The sequence below is a fragment of the Fusarium tjaetaba genome (assembly GCF_013396195.1).
Source record: "Fusarium tjaetaba strain NRRL 66243 chromosome Unknown NRRL66243_c0000420, whole genome shotgun sequence".
NCBI lineage: Eukaryota > Fungi > Ascomycota > Sordariomycetes > Hypocreales > Nectriaceae > Fusarium > Fusarium tjaetaba.
This window is the reverse complement of record NW_023501616.1, coordinates 1-9,888: the sequence shown is the minus strand read 5'-3', so window position 1 is coordinate 9,888 and position 9,888 is coordinate 1. Positions and strand designations below refer to the sequence as shown.

General features: G+C 49.6%; 5 protein-coding genes across 5 annotated transcripts; 4 read left to right on the top strand and 1 right to left on the bottom strand.

The window, feature by feature from the left end:
• Positions 1-653: 653 nt before the first annotated feature.
• Positions 654-2,821, top strand: FTJAE_13444 (uncharacterized protein; the record flags this gene model as incomplete). The annotated part of the gene is made up of 7 exons (XM_037346588.1): positions 654-1,376; positions 1,430-1,541; positions 1,600-1,806; positions 1,860-1,993; positions 2,043-2,347; positions 2,491-2,669; positions 2,718-2,821. 7 exons carry the CDS (start codon positions 654-656, stop codon positions 2,819-2,821), a joined length of 1,764 nt encoding a protein of 587 aa, XP_037199533.1.
• A 465-nt stretch (positions 2,822-3,286) lies between these two features.
• FTJAE_13443 (microsomal epoxide hydrolase) lies at positions 3,287-4,598 on the top strand (the record flags this gene model as incomplete). Its single annotated transcript, XM_037346587.1, has 3 exons — positions 3,287-3,504; positions 3,556-3,974; positions 4,027-4,598. The coding sequence occupies 3 exons, from the start codon at positions 3,287-3,289 to the stop codon at positions 4,596-4,598; spliced, it is 1,209 nt and encodes a 402-aa protein (XP_037199532.1).
• Positions 4,599-5,550: 952 nt separating this feature from the next.
• FTJAE_13442 (uncharacterized protein) lies at positions 5,551-6,787 on the bottom strand (the record flags this gene model as incomplete). The annotated part of the gene is made up of 2 exons (XM_037346586.1): positions 5,551-6,213; positions 6,371-6,787. The coding sequence occupies 2 exons, from the start codon at positions 6,785-6,787 to the stop codon at positions 5,551-5,553; spliced, it is 1,080 nt and encodes a 359-aa protein (XP_037199531.1).
• Positions 6,788-7,157: 370 nt separating this feature from the next.
• FTJAE_13441 (zinc-binding alcohol dehydrogenase domain protein) lies at positions 7,158-8,264 on the top strand (the record flags this gene model as incomplete). The annotated part of the gene is made up of 1 exon (XM_037346585.1): positions 7,158-8,264. The coding sequence occupies one exon, from the start codon at positions 7,158-7,160 to the stop codon at positions 8,262-8,264; it is 1,107 nt and encodes a 368-aa protein (XP_037199530.1).
• A 1,311-nt stretch (positions 8,265-9,575) lies between these two features.
• FTJAE_13440 (major facilitator superfamily transporter) lies at positions 9,576-9,888 on the top strand (the record flags this gene model as incomplete). The annotated part of the gene is made up of 1 exon (XM_037346584.1): positions 9,576-9,811. A coding segment is annotated over one exon (236 nt), but the record flags the coding sequence as incomplete, so codon positions are not given.

Sequence of the window (9,888 nt, the reverse complement as noted above, 5' to 3'; positions counted from 1 at the left end):
TCACAAGACTGACTACAGCACGCACTGCACTGAATGGCAGGAACCAACCTAGCCAACTTATAAACACCAACACCTACCTACCTCCCTTGCCTGCTTGCCTACCAGGGGCTCGCCGCAGCGTTGGCCAAAAAAGGTTAGCTCGGATTTCTGCCGTGATTAGCCTCGCACAGCCACAGAAGATGCATATACCCTATCCCCGCTTAAGAATTGTTGAACTAAACCACTGTGCCAAAGGCCTAGACTAGGGGCCTAAGGCAACAGGGCTTATCTTTTGTATAACAAGAATTGTAATTGTGGATGGGTGTTCGGCATACGCTCGCCCACCTTCCATCACAAGCAAGAGCCTCATTGGCTCGCAGGTAATAACTCACTGGCTCAATACGTGGGCACCTCCAACAACAACCAACTAACTATACACCACATTACGCCTCGCGCCTTTCAGAGCACATGATGGCTGGTGTTACAAACCGTCAGCATGATTTCTCGGGCTCATCGACTCCACTCTCAGGCGACTATAGAGTTGGCTGCTGCCCAAAGGCGATGAGTGAGAGTGTAATGAGTCTGCTGCTAGCAGTGAACGGTATGTAACCGAGCACAGTCCTGTGATGGAACATTTCTCCACCATCAGAATAATCAGGGAATGTGAGCTCATGATGAACAGAAATGCGAGAGACACCTTACGGTACACTGAGAACAGTCTTGATGATCAAGATGGGCTCAATGATTCCGGAAACACGGATCTTCAACTGCAAGAATCACACCCAAGCACAATTCAGTACCTGGACTTGATACAGGCTGACCTCTTCGATGATATTGCGCCCTTCGACTTTAATGACATCACGACCTCCACGCCAGATCAGCTTCTAGATGAGCCAAACCCACTTTACCATGGCCTCTTCCCGATGGATGCGACCAATCTGATCTCGCCAGCCCTTAATCGTCTACTAATACACTCTTCTAATGCCATGCTCAACAAGACTCCTGAGCTTGGAAATTCGTCAAGCCTTGGGATTGAGGGGAATGCAAATGCGCAATGGCCTCTCACTCCAGTTCTTGGTGAATGGTTTTCTGCAGAACCGACGGTGGTCCTATCGAGGGAGTGCGAAACTGTAGCTTTAGCTGCATCAGGAGATGTGACAAGCAGCGCTCCTGTAACTGGGCATTCCGCAAGGCGTCGACCGCGATCGCCGTCTCCCGACGATATAGAGAAAAAGATGGCCTCATCTATGTTCTGTTTCAGGGTGGAGGTTCCCGAGAGCAGCTCATCACGGCCAGCTAAGAAAATGAGGAAGCCGAATGATGATCAAAGGAGAAAAGAGATTGCCCAAGTTCGCAAGAAAGGAGCATGCCTTCGATGCCGCCTCCAGAGCCTCAAGGTAAGTGTAGCCAATGTTCTTGCTATTGAACACGAATGATTTATCTACTGCAGTGTGATAAAGAAACTCCTTGTTCTGACTGTGTCCGAGTCAGTGGCGAGGTTCACTTGTGCAAAGCAATTTGCGAAAGGTTCAATCTTCGTGAATCCATTGCTTTCAGAATCGGTTAGTTTATTCGCGAGCGTGAGATGATGCCTCATTTTCTGACTCCGCCTTGAGTTAGGTAACTCGAAGTTCAATCAAGAGACAGCAACCGTTCGCCCGTATCCCAACTGGACTCCTTCCTCGGCTCCTCGAGTCATGACCCTCATGCGACCAGGGCAGGTATCATCGAATTGGCCTAAGGGCGACGGGGTTCCAACGCTACAGGTTCTAGTAAGGGAGTTTATTCCTAGCTCCGCAGATATCACAGCGGAGCGGTGGCGGTCTGGTCAGCAAGAGGTAATCCTAGAGTTACCTGCTTATTCGGCATTCGAAACAAAGCCACCACTGCTGCTCTGCTCGACTGGGTTGACAATAACTTTGAGTATTATGCTCGAGATATGACGTCTCAAACCGGGGACTTTTTGATTGGGGTCACCTTCGACGAAGCACTTCGATATGTTTCCAAGAACCCGGTGCGTGGTCCAGACAGAGTTGACTGCATATGCCAATAGCTTTTGATAGAACAGCATGGTCAAGTCGGCTCTGCAGCTTTGGGTCGGAGCCCGCATGGCCCAGGAATTCTTCTGCATTGTCGAAAACAATGATTTCAACATCGACGTTGTTGACGACGCAAATTCGATTCATCATGGCCAATGCCCTATACCTCCCGTTCTTGACCATCAGTTGGACGTGCTCATGATCCAGGAGATGATTCGCATCAAGGATCAGATCATGTCCGAAATAGAAAGGATTCTGAAGGGTCGCCACAGCCGTAGCAAGTGGTTTGAAGTTTACCTAACCATTTTTGTGTTACTTACTAATCTTCAGTATGTGTATAAATCCCAGGAAATATGGTGGAGGATGCATTTGAACACGGTCAGCATCGCTTGGCATAAATTCCGAGAGGTATTAACAGCTGCCAGGGCAAGCATAACATTATTGGTGAGGCGTATAATTCCATATCATACAGATTCATGCAGAGATATGTCTTCTCCGCCCAGAACCTTGTGTCTCACTTTAGATACGGCCTCAAGGGCCCTGTTCCCTTCACGCTCGATTGGGACAAAGAGAATGTCAAGAAGCTTGGAGAACTAGACAAGGACGGCGTGAAGTATGTCAAGTACGTGTCTGCCATTGTTCAGAGAAGAAGTAAGATGGCTCTACCACTCCATGGCTCATATATGCTAAGTTTAATAGTGGATGAATTTCGCGAAAATGCTGAGCGTGTCAAGAGAAATGAATTCAAGGGTGATATGTTTTGGCTCTCGCAGCTCTTTGTAGATCCGAATGCGGAAGACTAAACAAAAAGGTGTACGTAGAGTGTTTCATTAGTGACCTGCTGAAAGGTTGAAAAGACTCAGTTCTTAATCTTGACTACGTTACATCTTTTCCAGCATGCATGTGATGACATCTAGAGGGAGCAACGTTTGTCCCTTGTCAGGCCACAGATGGGCGAAAACACCAAATCACACTGTTTACATTTGTTAGGTAGGCAACTTAATGGCTAATAGAATATGCGGCCAGGCTATCTATAGCGTTGTTGATCAGGAATGGCTGGTTGCAGGCTGGCTTGTCTGCGGCATGATTGCGGCATGATTCTCCACCCGCGGCTCCCTGATTAGCCTAGGTTACAAAAATGAGGTCATATTTATCAGCAAGACTGCCACGCCCTACTGACTACATATCAATCAATACTTCTTAAACCCCTCCGAACGCAGGAAAAAAGGATCAAAACATCTCATCTGAAAACAAATTATCTTTCGAAAATGTCTGACGATTTTGCAAAGATTCCTTCGGGCGCTCAGGTCCAGCCAACGCCCTACAAAGTCTCCATTGCGGATGACAAGATCGATGAGCTTAAGCAGCTTGTGAAGCTTGGAAGAGTCGGACCGCCGACCTATGAATCTACCCAGAAAGAGCATAACTATGGAGTTAGTCACCAGTGGTTGACTGATGCGAAAGCTGCTTGGCTTAACTTTGACTGGTATGTCTATCCTCTTCTGAACTACAGTGCGGAGGCTAACCTTCGGAATAGGCGCGCTGCGGAAAAGCACATTAATTCCTTCAACCACTGGACTGTACCCATCAAAGACGAGAAGGGTGATTTCACGATTCATTTCACAGGTCTCTTCTCCTCCAAGCCCGATGCCGTCCCCGTGGTAATGCTCCATGGTTGGCCGGGTAGCTTCCTAGAGTTTCTAAAGATCCTCTCCATTCTCAAGGAGCGCTATACCCCAGATACCCTCCCCTACCACGTCATTGTACCATCTCTCCCCGGCTATGCTTTCTCTGATAAGCCGCCGCTGGACAAGGACTTTGGCATCAGAGATGTTTCCCGCATCGTGAACAGCCTCATGGTTCAGTTGGGTTTTGGAGGTGGCTATATCGCGCAGGGAGGCGATATCGGAAGCAGAATTTCTCGCGTGCTCGCAGCTATTTATGATGAGTGTAAAGGTATGCGGTCAGTCCCTAAGGGTGAAGAAGACGACTAATACATTATCTATAGCCGCTCATCTCAATTTCTGCCTCATGGCTGAGCCCGCAACAGCGCAGGGCGAAGTCTCGGAGGCAGAAAAGAAAGGCCTCGAGCGCGCAAAGGACTTTGACAAGCTGGGCACCGCCTACGCTTTAATGCACGCCACAAGACCAAGCACCATCGGTCTCATCCTCTCGTCATCGCCTCTCGCGCTTCTAGCCTGGGTTGGCGAGAAGTTCCTGAGCTGGAGTGACGAAGATCCCCCGCTCGAGGAAATTCTTACCTCAGTTTCACTTTACTGGCTAACAGACAGCTTCCCTACTTCAATCTTCCCATACCGCCAGCGCTTCGACCCAGATTATCCCGGTGCACACGATCACCCGAAGTGGAAGATCAGCAAGCCATTGGGTTATAGCTGGTTCCCGTTTGAGCTTGCTCCTATTCCTGTGAGCTGGGTGAAGACGACCGGCAATCTGGTGTTCTGGAGGGATCATGAGCGGGGTGGACATTTTGCTGCGCTGGAGAGGCCGGAGGATTTGTTGAAGGACTTTGGGGAGTTTGTGGAGCAGATCTCCAAGGATGGGTCTTTGAAGATCCAGTGATTAATTTGTAGATAGCGGCACTGCATGTTCGCTCCAGGGTGGGTTGTATGGTCATGGGTCATTTGAGGTATTGAAATCCATTTCAGAGATGCCAACCCTCATATTCTATCGTCCTTGAACAAAGGCATGCGAATGACGAACTTGAGATGCAACTTGATCTCACATGACTGGGCACGTGACGCTAGGCCGGTTTTTTGATCGTGGGGAATTCACGGTCTGGCGCTGTCGAATGGGCCGGCGCTCACCAAGAAGACCTTCGCTAACTACGGCGATTCCTTGTGCTATCTTTTATGGCTCGATTTGCGCAACAAGCCAGGGCTATTGAATGCCAGCAACGAAGCCTAACAGCGAAATTGAGGACGTGCCCACTGCGCCCGTGTCAGTACAAAGCGCGCCATGCCATCACCATGGAGCTGCTCTACTCGACGCGCTGCCGCTGCAATTGAGAACTCGACCGTCATTTGACACAGCGCCTCGCAGCTCCGCTCGCCCCGAACCAAGTCTTTGACCCAACGTGTCCTTCCCCCCCGAAGCTGCCAGATCGATGCCACGTTAATTGCCCTTCGTTGCCTTTCGATATCGAGCGAGCCCATGACAGCCTGAGCCCCGAGACCGATCGACAGAACATGGAGCGAGGAGTAGTCGGAGACTGTCGCAATTATCGTGGAAGGGGCCTGTGCTGTGTCTCCAGTCAGCGCCACTACCTTTCGCGTTGCCACAATGCCTTTCGTCGATGCTCTGCTTCCGAGTACCATTGTCGCAATGCGAATGAGTCGTCCGCGCTTATCGACCAGTGTTTGCCCAACCCTCCGGCCCTCATCATCGCAGAACAGAACGAGCGCTCACAAACGCGCGAGGCATATCTTCTTGCCCAACACGTACAAGTCCAGTCGATCGCGCGACCTGTCCCTTGCCTCGTAGCAGTACGTCGTCCAACCCAGTCCACGTTACCTCATCCAAGTGTGATGTCGCTCTGAAGCAAGGCATGCACCGCGACATCATCCCCGTGATAGCGTCGTAGATACAGACAGATTGCTGGGCACTCCACCCTCGCTCGAAGCTCAACCCACCATATACTCCGTCCTGCCTTGCGATACCATATGTACAACAACGATAACGCGACGGGATCCCTGGAAAGGAGTAATTCCTTGAAGGGCCCCTCAATTCTGTGGGTGAAGAGCTGGGTCTGCCCTGTTGTGACTTGACTATCCGGTAAATAAAGAATGCGCGAAACTGCATGCGCAGCGTAGAAATAAGGGTTCTCCGACGTAGATGTCTCGTTCAATTGGCAAACAGCAGCCAAGGCCTCTGGTATACCCACTATCCCGGTTTCTGGTAAAGGCGCTTGCATCTGCGCAATCGTAACAGCCATGACGCGAAACAGACTGTCATTTCGTAGAGGATCCACCATATTCCATAGCGACATCTTTCCACTGATCATAGACACCCAATGCAGGTCGTCGACGCCGGTTTTTAGAGGCCATGAGTCTTCAGGTCTGTATGCATCAGGTGACGAGAACGTCAAGACGGCCAACGCAGCTGCTGTACCCCATATCGGGTCTTTGTCCTGCGTCTTGACAGGTTCGCGTAGCTTCTTGTTGAAGAGCGCTGTGCTCTGAGACCAATGATAGCATTCTTCTACACTCCGGGGAGAGCTTGATGAGATGTTTAGATAGCGATCGTATGTGAGCGCCACTGCTAAGGAAGCGTGCATCAAGCAAGGGTTCTATGCCAATTAGCCCGGCTTGACACACTCAGCGTGTCGCTCTTACAGTGAAGGCGAGTTTAAACAATCTCTGATTGACGTCGACCATGTTCACATCATCAGGCGTCAAGAGACTTCTCGCGTAGTATCTTGTGGCAAAGTCTTGACATTTTGCATTCAATTGGTAGACGGTATACTCATCAGACGTCCAAACAGCGCTCGCGACAGGTCTTTGAGGCGATGGCTTGCAACGAATCACGGCCTTCACGGCGTCGGGAGTAATTGGGTGAAGATCGGGGATGTTCAGTCCAAAGTTACACAAGACCCCAAATGAGCTGCATTTTTTACAGCGCGGTTTGCTCTCATCACACTGATAAAGATTAGTTGAGGCATGAATGAGTGCGGGGAGATCAACCTTGAGTTTTCTCAGCTTGCAATTACGGCAGCCATATCTTGACCGCCTCGCTGGTTTCTTTGGGCGCATTTTGTCCACGCAATTATTAGACATTTCCACAACGCTTTACTAATCATCACAAGTCGTGAAATGTTGTCGTTACTGAGAGAATTTGAGATCAAGCTGACAGGATCTGAAGGTACGATCTGTTTTCGCGATGCGCTAACCTCAACTTGGTTGGAAGAGTCTCCTACGCTAACTGGTTTGCGGATGCAGGGCGATTTGATTGGCGGGTTTGATGATCCAAGAACTCTGGTTATTATCGCGAAGAGATGGATGTGATTTGAGGAAAACTCCATGGAATTGCTGTAATTTACGTATAAAGAAGACAATTTCCTCGAATGTATCGCCCCGTTGTATTTACGGTTCATTCCTCAGATATCATCTGTTACAAGTCAAGATGTCTACTCATCTCGCCGCTGTTTGCCCAGGCAAAGGCCAACCCTTCCAAGTCCAAACTCGATCCACTCCAAAGCCAGGACCAGATGAACTTCTCATCGCCGTCAAGTCCGTCGCTCTCAATCCAGCAGATGTCATCATGCGCGATCAAGGACTTTTCATCACAGAATATCCCACCGTCATTGGCTTCGACATGTCGGGCTTGGTACTACAAGTCGGCGAGAATGTTCCATCTGATGATGATGGCTTCCAGCCCGGCACTCGTGTTGCTGCATATTCAGCTTCTGCTTGGAGAGGCTGCGCTCCAGATTATGGCCCCTTCCAAGAGAAATGCCTTGTCCCCTGGCAACATGCTGTGCGTCTGCCAGATCAGGAGATGTCGTGGAATCATGCTGCGACGCTGCCTGTTTCTGTGCAAGTACCTCTTAGCGCATGGGATATGATGGGAATTCCTAGATCCTATGATGAACTATCTTCTCAAGATCTTGATCAGGCTGAGAAGAAAGAAGCGCTTCTGATCTGGGGCGCATCATCCAGCATCGGCACTATGGGCGTGCAAACAGCTCGTCTGTTGTGCCAACATCCCAAGTCTCCCTTTGCAGCAGTGTATGCTACTGCAGGACAAACAAACCACAATTATATACGCTCACTCGGCGCCGATCGCGTGTTCGACTATAAAGACCCAAAGGTCGTGGAGTCAATTGTCGCCGCTGCAAAAGAAGACGGGCTGGTCATTCGATATTGTTTCCTCGCGACCGGAAACCTTTCTTTGTGTCAGGCCGTTCTTAAAGAATTTATTGACATTAGCTCTATTGAGAGGAAGATAACTGCCAAAATTGGGTCGGCTCCTTGGATTCCAGCAGATGCTGAGAACGTCAATGGAGTTGAGGTCCTCTTCGTGATGCCATCGGCGGTTGAGGAGGAAAGACTGGAGCAGTTCAAGTATTGGATTGGTAATTACTTGAGTAAGAATATGTCCAGTGGGAACATCAGACCGAGCCCTGAGCCAAAGGTCGTAGGAAGAGGTTTGAAGTTCTTGAACAGCGCTTTGGAAAAAATGTCTGAGAGCGTCAGTTGTACAAAGTTAGTGGTTGAGATTGGGGAGTGAGATAGCGTCATAACGGAGCCTTATCAGGGAGTAAGAAATCAACAAAGAGCTACGAGTGAATATATAAAAACTTCTAAGCCAAAGTGGTTTTCTGGGACGCTCCATGAAAGACTTGGCTCCGTGTTGGAATTATCTGCGTTATCTGGTTCTATCTCTTTGATGCTATAGGGTAGTCACACCCATTTCAGAAGTTCAATGGTAACAATCCCACCCAGCAGCTTTCACTTACATTTCGGAACTTCCCGCCCGTATTGAAAAACCTTGTTTCATGGCGCTTGACTCTCATCAACGATATTTTCGCATGGTCCCGTGGATAAAAGCGCCGCACCTCTCGACACCACGGCTCCGATCCTCAGGAGACTAATTACCCAAAACGGACATTTCAACCACGCCAATTACCAAACAGAAAAGCCCCTGTACAACTCACGTCCCCGTGTTGTCACTCTCCTAAGCGAATATCACCTCTGATCATACCGCGCGATCGGGTGAAAGGGTGGATCAATTGGTTCCGTAGCCTCGATCGCTTCGCTTCCTGACACGACATGGCCATTGACCAATCAGAACGCGTCCCCATGAAGCAGGTCACGTTGCCCAACATCGATGATGAAATGGCACTCGCTCGACACCCTCTTCGCTCAATAAACATAAGCATAATACGCCATGAAAAATAGAGTTAAAAACTTCCGCCAAGCTAAGCTCTCACCTCAATGGAGAGACAAGTTCCTCCCCTTCACGAGCTAGATGAATCAATGATGTCTTGTGCCTCAGGGGCATGCAAAATTCTCGGTCTTGTCCGACTTGTCTAAACCTACAGGGGTAAAGATCATCATCCTCCCTCCTTTCGCCCCGGTCTGGAGTAGAAAATCCGGGGTGAGTTTGTTTTATCGGACCGACAGGATACAAAAAACCTCCACGATCTCATGACCCCGTTTCCCCATACAAACTACCTCTTCAAATTCCATGGTCTGACGAGAAATCGAAGATCATGTCGGTCCGACATAGAAGATCTCGAGAGATTTGAAGCCATCACGAGGCTCAGCTCTTGGCGAAGATGAGCTCAGTCTCGCGTTGAAGAGTATGTCGGGCCGACATGTTTCTTGGCTAGACTGGTCTGGGGGTGTCCGGGGTGACAGCCCAAGCCAACCCTCTGGAACCTGGAGAGAACGGGCTGTTTGTGGAGATTTAGCATAAAGATCCCCAGATTCCCCAGCTTCTCTTCTTGTTTTTCTTTCCCAGCATCAGCTTCACTTCACCTTTCTCCTCTCCATACAAGAGATCCTTTCTTCATAACATCTCTTACCTTGGACGACAATGTCTTCACCAAAGGATCTCGCTCAGGTTGAGCACGTCGATCCCGACAAGATGACCTTTGACGAAGTTGAGCGCCCTGCTGCGCGCGAAGCCAATGATCGCGAACACACCCTCACTATCCGCGATGCCCTCCGCCTATACCCCAAAGCCATCGCCTTCTCCCTCCTTTTCTCAACAGCCATCATCATGGAAGGTTATGATCTAAGTTTGCTGGGTAGTTTTTACGGTTATGATGCGTAAGTTGTTGCAGTTAGCCTGGTATCGACCCCGTCGACCATGAAGCTGACAACCCCCCCCCCCCAGATTCAAGCAG